Source organism: Lontra canadensis, unplaced genomic scaffold, assembly GCF_010015895.1.
Source record: "Lontra canadensis isolate GAN:19392208 unplaced genomic scaffold, GSC_riverotter_1.0 scaffold32, whole genome shotgun sequence".
NCBI lineage: Eukaryota > Metazoa > Chordata > Mammalia > Carnivora > Mustelidae > Lontra > Lontra canadensis.
In genome coordinates, this window is record NW_022631026.1 from 14,638,572 (window position 1) to 14,662,572 (window position 24,001).

Below are 24,001 nucleotides of genomic sequence, written 5' to 3' on the forward strand. Positions count from 1 at the left end.
AGAGACTTCTAAGACTTCTGGTCCTCTCATTTTATTTAGGCATATAAGCTCACTGCCGAAAGCTCATCTAGGCTCTAAACCTCTTCTCAGAGCTCACTATTCTCAATCTGCGACAGGCTTAATTTGTCTCTAAAGCACCTAACACATAGCACTTCGAGAGAGGTGACTAATTTACGTATCACAGCTGCAATAGCAATGCAGCATATTTTTATTCATTACCTCTACTAAGCATCAGCCAAACTTGAGCAAATAATGGTGATGACACAGTGCTAGAGTTTAGCCTGCAGCCACAAAAATGAAAGGACGAAGTTCATGAGAAATAAATAGAGAACGTTGTTAGTTACATAAACAGGTTAAGAAATTACCCATTGCTGGTTACCATTTTTCTTTTTTAATTAATGATGATAAGTCATAACAGACACATGACCCAGAAAGAATCATTCCCCGCACCCTAGAGTTGTTTAAAGGAAGGGCCCTGCTTAGAGACAATATTTCAACTAAAACTGTAACTACAAAATGGATGTTGTTGTATAAATTTTATCATTATAAAAAGAGCCAAGTTTTCTACATAATATAGAGTCACGTTAAATGCCATCTCTCAGATGAGGCCAAAAGGGTGGATAAAAAAGGAAAAGCTATACAAAAAAATAAGGCTTTAGAAACAATTCAAATTATAAAAAAATATCTTGAAGTGCCTTCTCACTTCTGAAAATAAAATATAGAAGGCATTTGATACTTACTTAATGAAACACAGCTAACAATAGAGATCATTTTAATATTACAATTGTTTAACCTTCTAATACAGATTATGTCAATTCCCTAAATTCAACTTTGCCCACTCCCGCTTTCTCATCACCCAACCCCGCCAAGGTTTCTGATGAGTCAGTAAGCCTGAAACGGTGAGAAAAATTTCTTATTTGGAATATTTTCATAGTTATCATGTAATCGTAACAGACAGACAGATAGGAAATAAGACTGATTTCCATACGTTTTATATGAAAATCAGCATCATTATTTCATAGCAGCATATTTACACAAAATTATGTTATGTATATATAACATCTGTATGATATATATACATGTATATATTATGTATACATATAATTTTGTGTAACAACACAACTATGTAATAATGATGCTGGTTTTCATATAAAATGTATGAAAGTCCATCATTATATATATAGTCACAGCTATGGATATATGCTACATGTATTTTACAGACATAGGAATTTGTCATTTCTTTATCCCACTGAACTATGGCATAAGGGACAGAAGTTGTAGTTACTTATTTCCTGTGCCAGAACACAGTGCTTGCACACGCTGCACATCCAGAATTGGTACTCGGTGATTGGGCTTCCCGTGGCAACACAGGTTGGCAGTTTCCCTTCCCCTCTGTAAAAACAAGAAGAAAAATGATGAATTATACTTTAAAACTTCTAATTACTTAAACTACTTATTACACTTTAAAAATTTAGGAATGAAAAAACATATCCAGGCAAGTTTCAACTAAAAACTTTTCTTACGATGAGAAAATAAAGCATTAATATACTTAGAAGACTAAATCACATAGGGTATAATCTTAAGGAAAATTACTTCAAAATTCAGTGCTTATATTATTATATCACACTATTAAACTTACAGAAATCCCAGCTTCTAATCGGATGAATGATATACATTAATTACAATTAGCCTACCCTTCAAGAAGGCTGTCCAATTCAGATTTTCTATTATCTTTTGGAGTATGCTTCGTGAAGATTTCTAAAGCAAGATCTTCATATTGTTGTTTTTGCTCTGAACTGAGGGTCTCTAAAGATTCCAGTTTAATAAAAGCTTTTGAACAAGTACCAAAAGCTCTACTGGCACATGCGCAGAGCGCCAACAGAGAGTAGATCTCAACAGCGGGGATGATGTCTTCATAGTCTCTCAGGTGAAGGGCTAGGTAAAAGAGGACAATTTAGATTTTGGAAAGTAATCGTAATATCATGATCATGCATGGAAAAAGAATCTATGTTAAGCTGTGTTAGTTTAAACTACATGAACTTTTATGAACTTAAAAAAAAAAAAACAATGGCAGGCGTTCAAAGGACTGGTAGAAGGAAGTAAGTTATGTGATCTCATAGCTCTGTAACACTAGCCAACAACTCAGGTGCCACAAAACTCAACACCACCAAATGACGCACATGCTGTACTGGTTAGAAGTACACACGCAGACAAAAAAATAAAAATTGCTGTCAAAACATATCTTTTTTTCATATGAATATATTAGAAATTTCTGTGGCCTTCCAGAAAAAGTAAATTAATATTACACTGTTAGTCATAATTTTCAAGATAATATCATGTTTTCTTTTGGTAAAAAAGCAAGGCACCATGAAATCATGTTTTTTCTTTGCATGTCTTTGAACAGATTTTTTTTTTGCTTATCTTACCAAAACAACAGAACTTCGAGAAGAAAAGAAGTGACAATGAGCCTATTAAGTTGTCAGTTCAGAAAATTTATTTTGACAGCTGCCATATCTCATTTTCACCTTTTCTATGCTAGAGATACAATCTTTCTTTAAAATATATTACAGAATTAATAGATTGTATATGGATTTCTTCACCTAGTAGGTAAAAACTCTCAAGCTAAAGTTCTAATTTGCCTTATAAGTCTAGAAATTGTGCATAAGTTATATAAAATACAACCATTTTAAACATAACTGCATAAGTTATACCACATAGCAATCAGTTAAAATTAAGTGAAGGTCAGTTATAAATATACAAAAACAAAAATGGTTCTTGTGTATAATAACCAATTTAAAAAAGCTTTACAGTCCCCTTGCTAATACAAATGATAACACAGATCTCTGTTTGTCAACATGGAAACACGACTGCAACATATACCACAGGGTATAAAGCAAGCTCCTGAACAACATGAATGATATTATTTTAAGGAAAACTATCTACAATTTTGTAGGAGTGAAGAAATGTCTAAAAGGAAGTTCATCTAAATGTTAGCAATCATTATGTCGGAGTTAGAAGATTATTTTACAAGTTATTAGATTATTTTACCTTTTTCTTTGTATTTTTTTCTGTTTTGACTTAGATTGTTAGATGTCATTTTTTTTTTACATCAGTGTAATTTTAATAAAAAAAAAGCAAATGCTATGGAAAGCTATTAATATGGAAATATCTTAGAACATATCAATGTTTTTCAAAAAGGACATAAAAGTATGGCCTGTTATACTCCTGATATTATTTAAAAAACAAAACAAACAAAAAATAGATACTCAAAAGCATATGGACTGAGCTATTAAGTGATTAACTTTAAATGAATAGAATAGTGAATGCTACAGACGGTTTTTTTGCTTATCTCAAACTCCTGATTTTAATGTGAACCATAATTATTACTTTTTATGTATTAAAAAAAATTAAAAGTGCTTCAAAAAGGGGAAAGCACTAAACAAATTACAGATAGCAAATTTCAAACACGAAAATAAACCCATAGATAAAAGTGTTATTGAAATTAACATATGGGCAAACTGAAGGAGCTGGCCCTTCATATTCAAGTGATCATTTTTACACATATTCTATACCTTCGGTCATATGCCCACCTGTCTTCAGTGCAGTGTCAACATATCCCTCATAGAGCTGCCTCTGGGCAAGTATATAGAAGTGGTAAGCCTCGGCCCCTCTCCAAGCATTATCTGTGAAACGACTAGTTGTAGACAGAACTTCCTCTTCCAGCAAACCAGCCAAAGCAGAAGTGGCCTATGAGTCAAGCAGACCCACATTTTCTGTCAGCACAACCACAACTGTCATTCCAATAAAGATAGCTTCTGAAATGGTTATACATTAAAATACCCAAGTAAGCAGATTTTATCATTACAAAACTATCATTACAGATTTAACTTCCCCACTAGAATTCATCTTTTTTAAGCCAGTATAATCAAAAATTTCTTTCAGCTTGGGACACCTGGGTGGCTCAGTTGGTTAAGTGGCTGCCTTCAGCTCAGGTCATGATCCCAGCGTCCTGGGATCAAGTCCCACATCGGGATCCTTGCTCGGTGGGAAGCCTGATTCTCCCTCTGCCTCTGCTGCCACTCTGCCTGACTGTGCTCGCTCGCGCGCTCTCTCTCTCTCTCTGACAAATAAATACATAAGATCTTAAAAAAATATATTTTTAAAAAATTTCTTTCAGCTTTACTCAGGTGTAGCTGGCAAATAAAACTGTAAGATAGTAAAAGTGTACATCGTGGTGATCCAACACACAATACACCATGACCCATGATATGGTCAAATTTGAAAACAGAATGGAGTATAAACTTTAATTTAATAAGAGATTCATTATACCTAAAATAATACACATATTCTAGGAAAGTTTCTAAAACTCACTGGTTAGAAAGCAAAGGCTACAGATTAGTCTTGTAGAAAACATTTTCAGTACTCCTAAGTGGAAATTTCTAAATTTGAGTATTAATTCCAAGTCAGTCATGCCTTTTCCTCCTCCCATTTAAGAAAATAAATGCAAACAAGCAAATTAAATGGCCTGTCCATAAAGAGAAGTTTGATTGTTTGTTGTTGTTGTTTTCCCTTAAACACATGAGGTGATTTCATGTTCTGTGACATTCTACCTTACCTCTGAGCCCTTTCCTTTAACTTTTCCTCTTTGGGCATTTTTCATTTGTTCATGGTATTGTTCTATGAGTAAAGCTGATAGGACATACAACTTCTTGACACGTAACGGTTTGGTTCTTTTCTTTGCCTCTTCATCTGCAATCTTTAAACATTTAAAGAATATGGGAAGACATTCCTTAATCAAATTATATTTGTACAATCATTTCTGAAATTTGATCTTTACTAAAAAGAGAAAACCAGTGGGATGGAACATAAGTACCACCCATTTATGATAAATATTTTAAAACCCACGTTCTTCTCTTTAGCTTATTAAGAACTCCATTTTTTCCTTAGCATTTGGCCATGGAGTTACAACTCATAACAACCTCAGAAAATTACAAATGCTCTTAAGTCACAATGAAGAAAGTTTTCATGGAAGGGGTAAGCATTTTCCATGAGATTTTATAAGTGATGTTCCAAGTATACTGAAATAACAGGACTTTAACATGGTACAGCCTTCTGAAATGAAGATTTATTTAGAAGACTGAGGAGAGTTTTCCCTTCCCTTTTTCATTAACTCAAATGGGAAAAAATAGAACACAATGTAAATTTTGCATACATTACCATATACTAGTCATCTTCCCTCCAAATGCATATTATGAAAAAATGTAATGTCTTTAAAATGTGTACATTTAAAATGACTCAAAATTCTATTATCAACAGGATTTAATTCCCAGTTAAGGGAATTTATACTTTATGGTCCCTGAAAATTCTGTAATTCTTTGTTAACTTCAGGATTAATATTCAATTGTTCAGGTACCAATAAGGTGCTAACACTAATAAACAGGCCTTTTAGTAAAAGGTAACGATACTAAGATAACACATAGATACAGCAGTAATAAAACCAGAGGGATTTTGCTATCACAAGTATTTGTTTTCAAAGAAAATGGAAAATGTTTTCTTTAATACACAAGAAAACATTGGTAACTAGAACATATCACATACTTACCAAGATTATTATATTACCTTAAACATCAGTTTAGCAGCATCATAAAAGTAATTGGCTTTCCGATAGAGTTCTATGGCATCAAGAGTTTTATTCTTTTCCAATAAATGAGATGCATACCTCGCTAATAGGGATCCAATTTCTTTCATACTATGATTTTTAGCTAATTCAACAGCTTTGTTCCACTAGAGGGAAAAATATACCACTCAGTTACCCAAGCATTTATAGTCACAGATGTCATAAAGTTCATATAATAAAGCTTTAAGTCTATAGTGATTAAAAATACTACATCAAAATTTTTAAAAAACTGGTATATTTTTTTAAATAAGTTTAATTAAAATCAGAGCAACTATAGATTCTATAAGTTAAATGTGTGTCAAAATGATTAAATGATGTAAGATTTTGATTTGCTTAGGAAAGACATCAGGAAAAGGAAAACTTCGAAGGAAAAGGAAAAGGAAAACTTCGAAGTTTATAATCACAATATTATAATTCACTTTTGCACCAAGAAGGAGTAAGAAAAAGCTACATTTGCTTACAGTAAAACAAAATAGGTAATCAGTTAAGAAAATCTTCTATCAGATTTAACATTTAAAAGTTATTTTTAAAAAGTAAATGGAGTTTTATAAAATACTTCAATACTTAAAAGAATACACTGATATTCAGCAATTTCCACAATTCTGCACTTTTAGTTAAATTCCGGATCTTAAAAATTCCAAATATATGTTTTCTATAAAGAGACAGGAAAATAGATTTGCCAAAATAAATATTGATAAGGTAACTCAATTCTTTCCTCTTGCAATGACCATCAACTAGTCCTTCTTTGGAAACAAAACCCTAATAAAATACAGATTATGAAATTACTTCCAGACAAAAACTTGCCAGACTAGCAGCATACGGTTTGTCCCCATATTGAGTTAGTTATGAGCGGGTCACCCTGAATGGTAGCACTTCAAGAGGTAAGTGCAAACTCCAACATTTTCTAGGTCCTCAGCAAAGTAAGAGTGTATCTAGCTCCTTTCACAAAATTCACCTCAACCCTACACTGGCGACAGCCTCAGAGGATGAACAGGGACTTCCGTTTTCAGTTCCTTACTTGGTTGAGATGTACACAGGTATCTACCGCTGCCTTTGGCTGATTACACTTCAAAAATGCAGTCACTGCTTGTTCACACATTCCAACCCTCACAAACATCTGTGCTATTTCCTGTAAGGACAGAACATTACTCTCAGATTTCACAGACCAAGGAAATCACTTATATTTTCATTTACAAAACTCCACAGGGATATATGAGTATTAAATTGACCGGTGGTTACAGTCATTTTTCGTTGAAACATACACAGGGACAGAAGCTACAAACCAGAAAGGATGCTAAAAAACCAGTGTTTCGCTGGCTCACGCCGCAGATTTGAATTTTAACCAGGTCCTGAACTTACCGCACTCTTTCCTTTTCCCAGTACAGTAGCAACTTCACAGAAATGTCGAGTTCTGGAACAAACTCCATACCAGTGTGTGAAAACACATTTAGAGCAACTGATGGTATAATCAATGGTCGTCGTTAGAGGCTTCAGGGAAATCTCACATTCACAGCGCTCTCACACACCTCTCCAAAGAAACACCCCAGACAAGCTGGCCATTCGTTAGTTCAGGAAACTAGATCCAAAACAGAGCTCCCTTGCAAGGCAGTGGTGAGGAGGGAGACCACAACAAAAGCCGACCATACCCATCTGGCTTACACTCCATTTTCAGAAAATCAATTTCCTTTTTCTTTCTGAATATCTGCTTAATCAGAGCTTTTCTCTCCCTACTCCCATTTCTAAAGTATTTGGGGTGGGGCACCTGGGTGGCTCAGTGGGTTAAATTAAAGCCTCTGCCTTCAACTCACATCATGATCCCAGGGTCCTGGGATCAAGCCCCACATCTGCTCGGCAGGGAGCCTGTTTCCTCCTCTCTCTCTGCCTGTCTCTCTGCCTACTTGTGATCTCTGTCAAATAAACAAATAAAATCTAAAAAAAAAAAGTATTTGGGGAAAATCATAAAAGTACATTTTGGATCCAATTATTTTTTTAAAGTAATATTTGTATTTTTCTGGTTATAAAGTTACACATTCTCACAGTAAAAAAAAAAAAAGTTAGAAAGCACAAAAATGTAAAGTTACTCATAAACTTACTACCCATAGGAAATCTATCTCAATAGTCTGATGTAATCTCCTAACATCTTTGTTCTATGAAACTGTATGTATGTGTGAGCTGCTGTAAGTATCGTGACCGTGTTATATATAGTTCTGCACCCTGAATTCCCCACTTAAATAGTATGTACATTTTACCATATTATTAAAAATGCCTCCAAACACTTGATTTAAAGTTTACAACACTAAAAAAGAAATTTTACCATATTTTACCATATTATTAAAAAGCTCCTCCAAAAACGTGATTTTAAAATTTGCATTACTAAAACTTTTTAATCATTTTAATTATTTAATTATTATCTATAGCTATAATTACTTAGTATTTACTCAGTAAGAATACTTTTCTGGATATTCTATAGCAACATTCTTTTCTGCATCATCAGACACACCTAACTGATGACATTTATGTAGGATACACTGTCCTAATACCCAGGGTTTTTAGTAATTTCAGTTTCTCTCCTACTCAAGAAAGCACAGGACTGAGAATAAAGGTACCTGAAAATGCCATTATTATGGGGATAACTGCTCTGATTCACAATAGAGAAAACCAAATTATCAGAATTCTACTACTCATTCATCTATTAATTGACAAAATTTTTGAGGTAGAACTCACAACTGACGTATGTCTAGACCCTGCAGCTAGAGAGGCTAACTGTACAAGTATTTTACAACTCAGTAATTTACATTTTAGACAAAACAAATAAAATATAAACTCATTAACATCATTCAGCAATTAAGACACTTAAAAAGAACATTTGAAACAAAGTTCCACAAAACTCTGCTTTTTGTTTCTTTTAACATTAAATACTTTATTGTTAATATAACCTAATAAAAGTCAAGCTATCTTTTTTAACTTTTGTTATAGCAAATTTCAAATATATACACACACAGCTCAGATCATTTTGAAGCAAATATCTGACAAGAAATCATTTTCGCTGGAAATATTTCAGGCGTTCAGCTAACTTTACTTTTTTTAAAAATTTTATTTCTTTTCAGTGTTCCAGAATTAATTGTCTATGCACCACACCCAGTGCTCCATGCAATACACGCCCTCCATTGTTCAGTTAACTTTAAAAGCAATTTTATAAAACTGGTAAGACTAGAGAATATTGTGAACATGTTAAATTGTGGGAATATGACTAATTTTCCCTCCATTTTCAAGCATTCTGTAATACTGACATATTATTCAAACAACTAAAAGTATCATTCCACATCTAAGAAACTATAAGATTATAGATTCATTTTAAATTTTCTTTGTGGCAGGGGATGTTTCCTGACTGTAACATAAAAACCTTATAAAATAACCTAACAACTCTAAAAACTACAATTTGTAATACCTACTGGAAGCAACTTGTGGTTTTCTGGAAGTGAACTGGCAAGATTCTCCAATCCTTCATAATCTTCCAACATATAATAACATTCAGCTAGACGTTCCTGGTTCCGGCCTTGTACGTAATATTGTACGGCATTCAACCTACAGAAAATTTTAAAAAGCAAAAACTTTTAAAATTAATGTGAATCTCCTGGTAAATAAGCATTTTCACCAAAAATGTTCCTTCTTTAGAATTACTAGTATTACTCTAGTGACCACTTTCAGTTACTGTATGTCTTTGAAGCATATAAAGTGCAGGGGAAAAAAGTCTAACGACTGTGAAGCATATTTTAGCTGCAACATCCTTTGGATATTCTTAAGAAATACTGCCGTAATCTGATACACAGGTTTACTTCCAAACACTGACGTAAATAAATAAGCATATTGATTAAAATGAAAACTTCAGAATAAAAGTCAATGATAGCTGAAAACAATCTACCATAAAACAACCAAATATAAAATGTTTTTTATACCTTTTTCAGAAGTAAGTCATATAACGTCTCTGAAATGCACACTGTGGTCTTAAATAGTAGAAGGCGGCCTGAAGCTAGGCACACATTTTGTGAGTATGAAAACTGCAAAGGATCTCTTGCTCCTCGGTGTGGATCTAAAGCTGCTTGAATTTTAGGATCTGGGAGGACGGCTTTCAATATCCCCAGCATCACAGGGAATTGCCCAGGCAGCTACCATATTAAGTGCCGCATGAATGGAGAAGGTGGTCCCCATAGGTTACCCACCATTTTTGTCGATCAGCAAAGTAGTCTCCGATGGCGTTGTGGGCTTGTTCTAGGAGACTGTCATCTGCATCACCAGATCCAGTTTTCAGGAGCTGGAGTACTCTAAACCAATCTCCCAATTTCAGCCGAAGGCCAATAGCAAGATCTCTACAAACGACAGCATCTATTCATTCATTTGACAAATATTAACAACTGCCCACCATGCGCCAGGTTCAATCCCAGGGAACTAGAATACACAGCAGTGAACTGCCAGACGATGTACGTTGCCAAACACTTTAGAAACTTAACCAGGAAAGAGGCAATGGGGGAAACCTGAAATAGGGTAAAGGACATGATCTCCTGCTTTGTCTTTTCCTAGAATTCCAATTTTCCTAGCAAAATAATGATTTAAATACTAATCATTTCTTTTCATCGATTTTGTAGACACAATGAGGCTTATTTAAAAACCACACATATGAACACATTTGGTTTTATCTTTCTTTTCAGGGCTTATGCAGTATTAGGGATCTCCTGGAAGTACAAATAATATTAATAAACATTAGACATAGTGCTTACAGCTGAAATGAAATTCTTATGTTATCTTATGTACGTCTAAAATAAACATAGGAATAAAAATCAATCCCTAAGTACCGTCCATGGTCCTTGACAACAGAAACTTAAATAAAGGCCTAAACGAAAAAAGAAAACCCAACTATTGGGATGCGTAATAAAGGATAAAAGCCCCCAGTCTCTGTAGTCTTATGTTTTCCTACCAAATGAAAAACTACTTGTGTTTTTCCTACCAAATGAAAAAAAATCCATGGTCAGTCACTAATGTATGTAAAACCAGAAAAGAAAACGGCCTCCAAATTACAAAATGTAAATTAATGTGGGGCTTGTGGAATCCCCAGCCAGTCATCCAAACTGAAATTATTTTCCAAAGAAATGGTATGATACATCTCGTCTACGGTACCTTCCTCATTTGCACAAGAAGATCACGGACGCCGAAGCATTCAGGGAGCCTGTACCTTCCTGACTTACCTTCTGTCCATACCAAGATACATCCTTTCGGCCTCTTCAAACCTGCCGAAGTAGGCGGCAACTTCCGCCTGCTTCATGGACTCACTCTGCAGGTTGCCCAGGCGCTTCACAAACTTGATGCCCTGGTAATCTTTGCAGCGCACAAATGCTTGCTCTGCAGTGTGCAAATCCAGTTTCTGAAGAGCTGCTTCAGCCAGTAGGCGCCTTCATTCCAAAAAGAAACAGAAAAGCTTATTGCAATTACCGATAAACGGGTCTGGAACTAGAATTCAATTACTATCCCTATTGTTTCCTGCCAAACACAGTGGGAAGCGACGAACACATTTATACACGTTTCACTTAATATTATGCTCATTTTGAGTACTTCCACATCTGAAGGGAATTTCTGTATTTTAAACACAAGAGCAGGAATGGGCATCTGCCCCCATGAAGGCTACTACAAGAGCGGGGGACGATCGAGCTGAGACTTTAAAAGCATACACCAGTCATTTGGGAAGATTTTTTATTTTTAAATACCAGAGTCGGGGGTGTGGATTGTCCTCTATGAATTGAGATGCATCTTCAATTCCAACCTTCTCGATCAATGCTCGACTATCTCGCAAGGACCGGATCTCAAAGTTAATTATATAATCCTTGTTTGGATGTTGGGGATTCTAAAAGTAAACATGAGAAGAAAGAAAGCTGCCTTTAGAGCATGTGTTTTGTTTGGTTTTTTTTTCCAGTAAAACAGACACACACACACACACACACACACACACACAACTGTACCACCTTGTAAACCACAATGGGAAGAAAAGCTATTCCAGTGTGTGGGTCTTTCAAGTTGTCTGGAAAACACCCACAACCCACAAGTGAAGTTCCTCCTGTGGCTATGAGGCTGCCCACAGGGAAAAGGCAGTGGTGGAAGAAGGGGTGTCTTAGAATTATGCAGCCTCGTTTCCCTCGCTTAAATGTCACATTCCCAGGAACTACTATCCTCTTCTCACCCAGAGTCCTGTGGTTCCCATCAGAGCAGAAAACACATATGCCAGGGCCTCTACCCACAGCCCCCTCTCCTCACTCCTTAATCTACTCTTTCCTTGCCAGGAGCAATGAAACTGTTGCTCCCTGTGCTGCTGGGCAGCAGATAAACAAATAAAAGAAAAAGGGTCCGTTTTCCTCACCTCTTTCCTTTTCTTAATTTTGCAAGCTGGCCCCTCCAAAAAAAATTTTTTTTGAAGGCCAGCCTTGCAGGAAAGAGCTAGCTAGTGGGCAAACAGTTATAATGAACTCACCAATATCCTACTTATTCCAAGAAAAGAAAAAGTGAAACATGCGCCTCAATGGTTCCCAGAACTGAGCTGCGTGTGCCCCCCCTACCCTGCAACTAAACCATTGCATTCAGAAGCTAAAAAGTTCTCCAGGAAATATCTGGCACAAGACAGAAAGCAGTATGAAAAGAGCATGAGGTTTGGATTCAAAGAGACCTAAGCTTAAATCCCAATGCCACTGCTCACTGGCTATGTGACAACTATTTCTAAAACGTGTTATAGTGTGCCCCCTCCTCCCGTGCCCACCCAGGAAGCCAAGGCCATCTTCCCCAAATAGAAACCCAATCATGTCACTCTCCTGTTTTACGCCCCCAGTGACTCCAGGATGTAGTCCAAACTCCACAGAAGGCACACAAGGCCTCTTACAACCGGGGCCAACCTCCCCCATGACCACTCCCCTTCTTGATCTCTGCCAGTGCTACCAATTACACACACCAGCTTTGAAGCCAGACGACTTGGAGTCAAATCATGTCTCCGTCTACTGCTAACTGGGTGTCATTGGCAAATTAGTCTATCTCTCCAAGCCTCACATTCTTCATCAAACAAATGAAGATAATAATCAAACTTATTGCCTCGGAGTTGTGAGAATTAGAAGAGAGAACACACATCAAACATTTAGGACAACACCCGATGTGCTACTCACATCACTCCGACTCAGAACTAACCCAGGGCTCTCTCGCTGCAGACCTCTGAAGGGATACAACTGCCAAAGAGACTACAGCACCCCCATGCCTTGTCTGGTTGCTGAATTGCTTGTCTATCTCCCCAGTCCCTCTACTTGAGTCCAGGAACTGCATCTTGCGGACTGCCAGTAAACATTTCCTGAGTCAATGAACAGATGAACTTTTGGCAAATCATTTTACCCACTAAGAGCCTTCTTCATCTAAAAGTGAAGTCTATGTAATATCTACGAGGCATGGTAGTAAATGCCTTTTTGCATAAGGCAAAGTAAATGCTTTGCACAAAATGAAAGTAAAACTCTTTTCAATACAGTCTTAGAGAAAGAAATTCTCAAAAGATGGTCAGTGAAGGCCAAAGTAGAGGTTCAAAAGGGTATCTGGAATCAGAAATGGATTGTTTTATAAAGCCTGAAAAAAAAATAGGATAGTGGCCCTGCAAACAAAAAGCTATGGAAGTATCCTAGAACTACAGAACACTAAATTGTCAAATATTTCTTCAGTTCCTCTGCTGACAATATAGAAACAATGACAACAACTAGCTACCATTTTTTGAGCTCATGATCCTAGCACCGTGGTGAGTGCTTTTTACACATTCCCTTATACAATAACAATCCTGGAAGATAGGTACTATTATTTTCACATTTTATAGAGACAAAAAAAAAGAGGCTTGTAAACAAGAAAGGAAAATGAAGCTCAGAAAGGTGAAGGAACCTGTTTAAAAGTGGAGCAACTGACAGAGCAGGGTCAACCCCCATTCCTAACAGGGACACTACACTGTCTGGTGAAAAAGGAAATCCCAGCCAAGCTAGCGACAGAAATACTGTTGCTTTTTAAGAATTACCTTCATTATCTCATCCAAAAGAACAGATTTAATTTCTAAATCCTCGAAGTTACAAATATATCCAGAAGTCTGAATGGGCTCCTTTAAAGATAAAAACAAATGTTATGTTAAATTGTACAAAAATTTCCTTCCTTTAATATATGATTTTATATTTTATTACCAATGTTTTCAAACCAACAGAAAAGTAGAAAGAATGCCATTAACACCAATATGCCCATCATCTAAATAATTATTAACGATCTGCTAAATATGCTTCAGTCCATTTTTTGGCTGAAGTATTTTAAAGTAAATCAAGTAAATTTATAGACATCATGACATTTTCACCCCTAAATATTTCAGTTCATATCTCTAAAAGATAAAGATGTTAAAAAAAAAAAAAAAGATGCTCTTTACATGGCCACATTACTATTATTATACCTTATGTAATCAATATTAATTCCCTAATAGCAGCTAATATCGGTCCAATTTTTCTCAATCCAGAAGTGCCCAATATCACGAGATAATTATTATTCATGCAATGTTACATTAAATTTAATTCTTAATAAAACTGACAAACACTATATTTGTATGTAAGCACATATATCAAAGAAATCTTGTACCATCCGGAGAAGTCCATCCTCTGTAACATTAGCCAGAGAGCATTTCTGATAGATTTTCTATATAAGAAGACTTAATTTGCCAATATGTAAATACACAAGTCTGTTACACAAGTCTCTTATTCTACTGTTATACAGGCTTATAGAAAAAAGTGTAGTAAATGCATATTACAATGTAAAGTAGCTGCCCTAAATCTCTATAGAAAAAGTAGGTATAAATATTAGGTAAACAAAAAGAAATAAACTCTCAATATACTTACTACCTCCAAGAAAGGATAAGATAATATCTAGTAATGGAAGTAATATCAGAATGCAATTTTTAAAAAAATATATGTGTGTATCTATATCATGAAACAGAAAGTAAGCAAAATCCAAAGGAAATAACATATCAAATTTATAACTCTGAAACTTAGTTCTTTATATGTAGAAACTACAAAAATTATAATAGGAAGATACTAAAAAAATGGAAATTACAGGTAAAAATGGAATCAAATTTAGTTTTAGTGTGTCAAAGTTTAAAAATAAGGCTCTTGCATACATACTATATGTGTTTATTGAGTCTTAAAGTGATTATATTCTTTTTAAAAGTAAAAATTGTTAGGGCGCCTGGGTGATTCAGTTAGGCATATGCTTTCGTCATGATCTCAGGGTCCTGGAATTGAGCCCCACATCAGGCTCCCTGCTCAATGGACAGCTGCTTTTCTCTCTCCCTCTAACCCTTCTCCCTGCTTGTACTCTCTCTCTCTCTCAAAAAAAAAAAAGAAGAAAGAAAGAAAGAAAAGTAAAAATTGTTGATTATATGAGAAATTTTTACAAAAAACCTTTATTTCTGAAAAAAATTATACTATGTAAAGGCAAATAATATGTCTTTATGAGCAATGAACACACAGAGAGAATCAGAACAAAATTTAATTCAAAAAGAAAGAATATGGGCACCTGGGTGGCTCAATTAGTTAAGCGACTACCTTCAGCTCAGATCATGATCCCAGAGTCCTAGAATCGAGTCCTGCATTGGGCTCCCTGCTTGGCAGGGAGTCTGCTTCTCCCTCTGACCTTCCCCCTCTCATGTTCTCTCACTGTCATTCTCTCTCTCTCTCTCTCTCAAATAAATAAATAAATAAAAACTTTTAAAAAAAAAGAATATAATAACATATTTCTTATAAATGATAAAGGCCTTTTGTACACCTGGATTATTTTGATACTACATGTGTATCCAAATATACCTACAAAATTGTTTTATATTTGGCTATCTGAAAAAACAAAGCAAGGCTGCCAAAAAATAAAAGTCATAAAAGATGATGTGTGGATAAAAAGTTATACCAAAAATAAAAAGAAAGGAAGAAAATACAGGAAGGAGGAGAAACAAAAAAATTAAGAGTTTCCAAAATAATCTATTGGCATGTAAGCAAATCTGCATATATTTGTGTAATTCAGATTTTAAAAAAGTCTTCTGGGGTGCCTGGATGGCTCAGTCAGTTAAGCAGCTGCCTTTGGCTCAAGTCATGATCTCAGCCTTATGTTGGGCTCCCTGCTCAGCAGAAAGCCTGCTTCTCCCTCTCCCTCCGCTTTCTGCTCTGCTTACTTGTGCTCTGTCTCTGTCAAATAAATAAGTACATAAAATCTTTTTTAAAAAGTCAACTTCTGCTTGATCTCAACTAATTCTCTTTATTTTCCAAAATTCACTAGATATCCACCCACATTTCAACTAAATAAGAAGTTTTAGACCAGTGGCTGACAAAAGCAGGACACACTCCTAGGCAGTGAGCAAGAAATTTATTTTTATCAAGAAAGTATTTAAAGCATCACTAATCTATACTATATTACGTCCTCTTATTCAGTACATAAGTCAGAAGGTCTCATAACATGTAAAATCTAACAGGTACCCTGCAAGTGCTGATTCCCTCAATCCTAGAATATTGTGACATACTGAAGTTTGTATATACCTAGCTAAGTGGATTTAGGGATTATAGTTTCTCACTTAGCTAACCCTCATAAATTGGACATGTGGCTTAAAAATCCTCCCACAAAGAATCTGTGGATTAGCGGAATACCAATAACGCAAGGACAAGCAAACAAGACAAGACAGAACAGTCACCTCCCTCACCCCTCGCACAGACTCCGGGGTTAGCCACATTAAAAAGTGAAAACAATGACAGTCTAATCAGGTCTGACAAAAAGTCGGTTAAAAAATGGAAATTATCAAGAAGACTAAGAAACATGGGACCTACACTAAGTTAATAATTCCACAATCTATTAAAGTGTACATTATGCTTGAGAAACTAGCTAAAGGTACCATGAACCATAACACCATGACATTTTAAAATAAAGTTTACTTCCTGTTATTTTTTTTCTCAGTCTTTCAAAATTTCTATTTCAGGGATGTGATTCCTAATGTACTTGTATTAAATAGTAGATCATATATATAATTTCCAAATAAATAATTATGCACATATGAAGGTATACATACAAAAGTTTGCAAAACCCTTGCTTGGTAAAGAAGTGTGTAAAAATGAGAGGGTGAGTGACAAAAATATGAGAAATGAAAGGAATATGAATACGAAATAGCATCAGTGAGAGGGAAGATTCAAGAAAAAGACTAGAAAAGCTGAATTAGTACCTTGAGAGGATCACTGGAGATAGAAATGATCAAGCAGGGAATATCAACATCAAATACTCATTTCCAAATTCTCAAAGAAAATGTGCTTTATCAGTGAATTACAACTTCACATACAAATGGCAGCTTTTTTTCACATATAATCTAAAGAAAACTCTACAACTTAAAAGTATGAATCTAGAATTCATAATAACACTCAAATGGATAAAAATACATCAACGATTATCTGTCAAATAATAGCCTATCTCCTGAATAACAAAAGAATATGATGCCCTAAAGCAGCCCCAGTCAATTCAGTTTTAAAACGAAGAGCGTGTCCTTACGTGATCAGTCAATAAGCAGCTACAGGAATGAAAAGCACAGTAACTAACCAAGCAGGCATCACAGCCAGCCAGTGTCCTCATGAATGAAAGAACAGCAGGATTTATAAAGAAATCCAGTCAGTGGTAAGGTTGAAAGAAATGCATCGAGCTCTAAATCCAACAGAAACTGAACTACTCGCCAAGCCAGAAAACAAACTCAAAAAGAAAAAAAAAAAAAAAAAAGCCGATCAGTTAAAACTAAGAATCACTTTGCACAAGGCCAAGATATCTTTTCCCCTGGTGCTAGACTCAGCATGTGTGCTACACACACATTGTGAAAGCCAGGCATAACACTCTACTTGTCCGGGCATATGATTTCTGACTTAGTACACATGGGGCCCACGACGGAAAAAGGACCCCCACATTCAAAAAGTATTCCTCTCCCTTCCTCGGGGTAATCTTGTGGTTACATGTCAAATTTTCACACTTGTTTTGTGGCAAGCATCAAATTTCCCTTGGACCCTTGACAGAAGCCCCTGCTTACAGGTTAAATGCAGCAGCCCCGAATGCCTTTCCTTTAAACCATACTCAGGGATTAAAAATTACAAAGATCCTTAAGGCTCCTAAAAGCTTTAACAAAGCCTTTGGGACCAATTTATATCAGGTCATTTCACAACCAAGATTGGGAGTAGAGCCAAAATGGGGAAATGTGAAAATAATTTAGGATATTAAAGGGACAGATAGTTTCCCACTAAATAAATTACTCTAGAAGATCTTCGGCTCCTCAGGGGCCCAAGCATGCAATTTCTTTCCAAAAATCAAACTGTAAATCCACACATCAATTAATGACATACAGCATTTATCAACTTATCTCTTATTATTCACTTCTGTTGTGTACAGCAAGCATAGAGACAATTCCAAACTGAAAATCCATTAATTATCCAAAAATTACATAAAAGGTTTATTTCAATGATGCTTTGATTAGGCGACCACGCAAATTATTCTGAATTTCCTAAACACGGATGCTAACAGCTGATGCAGAGCAGACCAAGTGATGGGAAAATTCCCAGCTTAAAAATTAGCTGATGTAAGCTGCAAGTAGAAAATCCAAAAATTACTTAAAAATTAGTGAGCAAGGGGCTTCCTGATACTCCAGACAGGGCAGTTTAATCATTCCACACTTGCATATTCATAAAATTATCAGGGTGAAAAAGGCCAGGATTCGTGGTTGAGAGAGCGGTTATGAATATACATAAGACCAAGGCAGCACAAATTCAGGTGGACAGAGAGGCAAAAGAGAATAAAAGCACAAAGACATTTCAAAACCACATTTCTTTGGTTAGGTTGTTTGAGGCAATTTTGGTAATGTTACTACTGATTTTCTTTTCTTCCTGAACTCTGACAAGGAAAAAATAAAGACTATATATTAGAGACCCATGGCTCCATCTTTTAAAAAGAACAGATAAATGCTTAGGAAGTGCCTTTCAGAGAAAGCAGAGAATATTTAAAGAATCAGTATTATTCCCACTTAAAACCAAACACGTTACAACTCCACAGAGATGTTTCTATTTATTTTCAGAAATTCATGCAACCAACACCAACAAACCTCTTAAGGAAACAAAAGGGAAATCGGTTTCGGTATCTGGCTTATTATTTCTGTACTGCTAACGCTCCTATCTTGTGTTTACCTCAGGATCCAAGTTTCTGAAAACATACATTCTTGTCTTCTCCATCATTGCAAACAAATCCGGATTGTCTTTGGCCCACTTCATATCCCAGACATCTTTCCGCTCCAATTTTAACAACTCGCCAATGACTTGCTGTCCCGTGCTGTCTGTTACCCGAGCATCCAAGTCAAAGAAAGTTAGAATGCCTGAGATGTCTATGATAGCCAGACGACTACAAATAATGGCATTGGAGAAGGGAAACAAAATTATAAAATGAGGATCAGAAATCACAAATATAATTACCCATTACTGTTCTGCAAAATCAGTTCATCTGAATCTGAAGGCAGAAATGGCTTTAAAGAAATAACTGGTTTTAAACAAATTCTTACAAATTTGATAGAAGACTTGGACAACTCTCCATTTTGCTTCCTTGTGAGGAAAAAATATCCAAGGGAATTAAAGCAACTGACATGCAAACAATTTAAAGTATTACATCAGTAAGAGTCAGATACATTGTATGTTCTTGACTGTATAAAAAGGTGGCAATAAAATATTAAAAGAAAATACTAAAAAAAAAAAAAGTATTACATCAGAATTTCTACATTTTGCCCAATTAAAGAAAAACATCTAAATAAAGTATAATACAACTATTGAAATATAAATATAGTATAGTAAAATCACATGAACTATAAGACAACTTTAAAACAAATACACATCTTTGTATTTTTATATAAATCCAAAAATCCTAGTTGATAACTTCCAAACCCAAAAACTACATGAGGAAAATTTTCAGACTTACCTAGAGTTGCAGTTCAAGGATAACTGGTAGGCTCGACAATTAAGGGAATACTTTTGAATTAAACCAACATTGGGAAGACTATATCTCTGAATGGTGCCAGATTCACGACCCTATGGAAATTATTTTTGATTATTAAAGCATATTTACATAATGAAATTAAATTACAAATACAGGTCTCTCTCTATATTCATACATTTGTTTCCAAAACCAAAGTGATGGTGTCATAACTAATTCCCAATTCTGATGTTAAATCACATTACTGATTACATATGTATCTTCTAATTTAATCAAAACCCTTTCAAAGTGGCTAAAGGTGATCTAATTTTTTTTCATGTAGCATTCAAGAAAGAAGTCAGAAACCTAGCTGTTCCATAATACATAAATGCTTATATCACAAGAAAGAAATAACAAGGGTTGTTCACATTTGTTGTCTAGGTTAATATGCAGGGTACATGAAAAGCTAAAATATAAAGCACTTATTGAATTAAATTTCATATAAAACCATATAAGATCACCATATGAAACAGTTGTTATTGAAAGTCTGTATTTTTCATCTATAGCCACCTATCTGATACTAGTTAGTGGCAAAGGGAGATGATCAGAATGCAATGATATAATGAGTATTAGTTTAAATGGGTCTAAAAATAAAATATAGGGCTGCGTGGGAGGCTCAATCGGTTTAATGTCTGCCTTCGGTTCAGGTCATGATGCCAGGATCCTGGGATCGAGCCCCACGTTGGGTTCCCTGCTCAGTGGGAAGTCTGCTTCTCCCTCTCCCTCCATCCCCTGGTTCAAGCTCTTTCTCTATTACAAATAAATAAATAAAATCTCAAAAAAAAAAAAAATAAAACAGTATAAATTACTAAGCAAATCTGTGCAAGCCTTAACAGATCAACAGTTGGTGTAATAATCAAGAGAGAACTGTGGGTTTCAAACCCTTCTGTGCCTCTGGCCATGACAACAGGACAAAAGCAGAGGGCCCCACTCAGCCAATCTTTCCCACTCCCCATTTTAATCAGAGTGGCATTGTTTTTAAAGCATGATTCTCAAGAGGGGCCAATCAGAAAGGCTGGAAGGGGGAGGGGGATATTTTTTAATGTATAGAAGGGCAGTATGGGTTTCAGAAGGTTTACCATATTGGAGAATGAAATAAAATTTTGTTTTTGAAAAAAGGGGTCCTGTGGTTTCAAAGGTTTGAAAAAGTAATTGTTCTAAAACCTTCTACATTTCAATGGCGAAAAGAAGTTTAAAGTGCAGAAGATATTTTCTCCATTAAACTTCTGGCTGGTATTAAACTATCTGAGTACATTTCTTTAGGTAGACTCTGTCATTTAGGAATTATGTCAGTTTTTGTGATTAATTTGAGTTGCAGGTTATTTATTTCTGCAAATGTCAGAAACACAGCTAACACAACAATAACAACAAAAACCTGCCCTACAACAAAAAAAATCTAAAAAGAAAAGAAGAGGCTCTGTAAGACAAACTACTATAAAAATCCTGATGAGGAAAAACAAATACTACCTTCCTTAGGAATTTGTTCCCCACAAAATTATCTAATGGCTAAAGAATGTAACCAAATACACACTATTAAGGCTCTGATTACGTAATTCAAATTCAAGGACTCCACCAGCATTACTAAAGTAAACATTTAGTTCTAAAATTAATATTTTCAAATGTTAGAGCTCAAGAAAAGACACTGTAACAGTGATTTTATTTGAAAACTTTGCCCTAGACTTTTTCGCTTTACTGGTTAGCAAACACACTACCTCTTCATTTTACGTTTTATGAAAGTAGCTGAGCCAAAACCCTTCTCTAACACAAAACAGAAGGCCACAGGGAGGAGGGAGCTTTCGAAGACCTGTTACCACAGTCCAATCCATCCCGCACCTGCCAACCCTTGTGTGGCTCCTTCAACCCAGTGTCAAACTCTCCCCAGTGGGCCACTATTCTACCGATTTTAAAGACAGCTATTTTTGCAAATGCTTAACAATTTGTGAAGCAATCTTTAAAACTTTCTTACTTCTCATGTTGGACTTAGTAAGCTAGGTGCCCACAAGATGATATTCAAATCTGAAACATATTACTTGAATCTATTTTTATAATTTAAACAATTATTATTCATAAAATCAGTCTGCTTCAAACTTACCACGATCAGTGTCTTATCAGACGCAGTTATGGCACAAATTGGATCCCGGGTACCCTAAAATAAATCATTATTCTGTAACAAATATTTATTGAATGACTAATCTGGCATAAGGTAGTAGGCAATTCACCTAGAAAAATTCTCCAATATATTTATTGACTTAACATTTACTTAATGAGCACCTACTATGTGCTAGACACTGAACTAAGCACTGGAGACACTCAGATAAAATCTTTCCCTTCAGGGATTCCTCAAAAGCCTCCTAGGGAAGACAGCGAGCCCGACACCTTATTACAGTACAGTATGACACAAGTAGAGATGTGCTCAGGAATTATGAGAGCGAAAGGAAGGAACATCTCACATACACAGAAAAGCGCAGGGAGGCAAAACCCTGAGCTGAGACATAAAAGTGCAGATGGTGGAAGGACAGACAGCTCGTGCCAGAATGAGGAAGGGGAAGTAGTGGCACAGCACTTCAACAGCCTGGATGGATCCCAAGGGCTTATATGCTTAGTGCGAAAAAGTCAATTTCAAAAGGTTACATGTTATATGATTCTCTTCATTTGAAAAATTCTCAGAGCGACAAAACCAGAGACGGAAACAGATTCATGGTTGTCGTGGGGCAGGGACAGGGTGGAGAGCAAGTGCAAAAATGGAGAACTAGCATGAGGCAAGTCCGTTCCCAATGGTGAGATTACATAAAACTACGCGCATACATGTACATGTCAAAACTAGTGAAACTGAGTAAGGAATAGGGTGGGAGTCCAGTTAAGAGTGTCATTACCAATAGCAATTTCCTGTCTTTGATATTATCCCACAGTTATAGAAGATGTCACCACAGAGGGAAGTGGGATAAAAAGGTTCTATGTGCTATATCTGTGCAACCTCCTGAGAGCCTATTATTATTTCAAAAATGGTTTTAAAAATCAAGGGGAAAAAAGCAGGCTGAGATAAAAGGTTTTCAGAATGGACATTTTTTAAAGAATTACTAGAATAACATGCTATTCAGTAAAAAAATAATTATTTGTCAGATGTCAAAATAAAGTTACAGTATTTCAAAACTTACGGATGTCGACATTTGCTGCAATCACCTACCTGAATTGCTTTACTATAATCAAGCACCCCATCCACTGATCCAGAAGGAGTATCATCAACATGATAAATTCTGGGGGGGGGGGGGGAAGGCGATCATTTCAAAGATGGTCTAAATACAGGTTATGCCATTTCACAATCTCTAGAACAATTAAAGGACTGGATGACACCAATGAATACTATTACGTAACATAAATGTGCTGATTATTTTAAAGAGTTCTTGACACAGCTCGATCGCATAAAGGTAAAAACTACCTGCCAGGTGTTTACTAGTTATGCAAATGATATGTTCCTGAAAGTTATACCAAAAACGTATTTTGACATTGAACCACATATTTCCAATGAAATTCATTAAGCCCCAACAGATTATTTTACCTTACTCTGCAAATGAACAGCACTCAGAAATAACTTCAACACACTAAGTTTCTCTGTCATTTCTCCATAATTTCCCTTCTGTCAATGTGCTTAATAAAGGTAAAGCTTAAAAGTATTTGGGAAGCACTAATTAATGGAATTTTTGTTATGAAATAAAGAATCATTCTTATGTTCCCTGTGTTGTGAGGATGCACTACTTTTGGACTTTCCTCATCTGATACCTTCAATACCTTCAATATAATACTACTCACACCATAGCATCTCCACTTTACGTGTCTCTCCCACCAGCTGAGGAGGCAAAGACTGTATCTCCTCCAGTGCCTAGCACAGTGTGACACACTGTCAGGTGCTCTATGTTTGCTGGGAAAATATTAAAACGAATGATGGCGATAGGGAAGATACATCATAGAGTAGCTATGAGGCCCTGGACAAGCCTCTAAGCCTCAATTTCTCCATGTGGAGAATAACGGCAACCTTTGCAGGGTTTTTCAAGAGGCATAAATAAAATGATGTTTGTAAAGCACATATGCACAGAGCCTGATCAAGAAATCATAGATAGAATACAGTCACAACAAAATTAAGCCATTTTCTGTCTTTAAAATATCATGAAATTTTATCACTGTTAAATTAAAATCGTGATTATACTTTTGTCAGTATAATGAGAT

At 35.6% G+C, this 24,001-nt stretch overlaps 1 protein-coding gene across 2 annotated transcripts in view; it reads right to left on the reverse strand.

Moving 5' to 3' along the window:
- Positions 1–375: 375 nt before the first annotated feature.
- WDR35 (WD repeat domain 35) overlaps positions 376–24,001 on the reverse strand; it is a 63,354-nt gene continuing 39,728 nt past the window's right edge. For both annotated transcript variants that reach the window (XM_032866896.1, XM_032866895.1), the window contains 15 exons: positions 22,965–23,034; positions 21,873–21,926; positions 19,727–19,836; positions 18,949–19,159; positions 13,749–13,829; positions 11,434–11,570; positions 10,918–11,121; positions 9,898–10,044; positions 9,130–9,262; positions 6,696–6,806; positions 5,620–5,784; positions 4,616–4,756; positions 3,591–3,747; positions 1,695–1,935; positions 376–1,392 (listed from right to left, as the gene is read on the reverse strand). In XM_032866896.1, the coding sequence (XP_032722787.1) occupies positions 1,242–1,392; positions 1,695–1,935; positions 3,591–3,747; positions 4,616–4,756; positions 5,620–5,784; positions 6,696–6,806; positions 9,130–9,262; positions 9,898–10,044; positions 10,918–11,121; positions 11,434–11,570; positions 13,749–13,829; positions 18,949–19,159; positions 19,727–19,836; positions 21,873–21,926; positions 22,965–23,034 (2,113 nt within the window). In that variant the 3' untranslated portion in view covers positions 376–1,241. The remainder of the gene's footprint in view (positions 1,393–1,694; positions 1,936–3,590; positions 3,748–4,615; positions 4,757–5,619; positions 5,785–6,695; positions 6,807–9,129; positions 9,263–9,897; positions 10,045–10,917; positions 11,122–11,433; positions 11,571–13,748; positions 13,830–18,948; positions 19,160–19,726; positions 19,837–21,872; positions 21,927–22,964; positions 23,035–24,001) is intronic.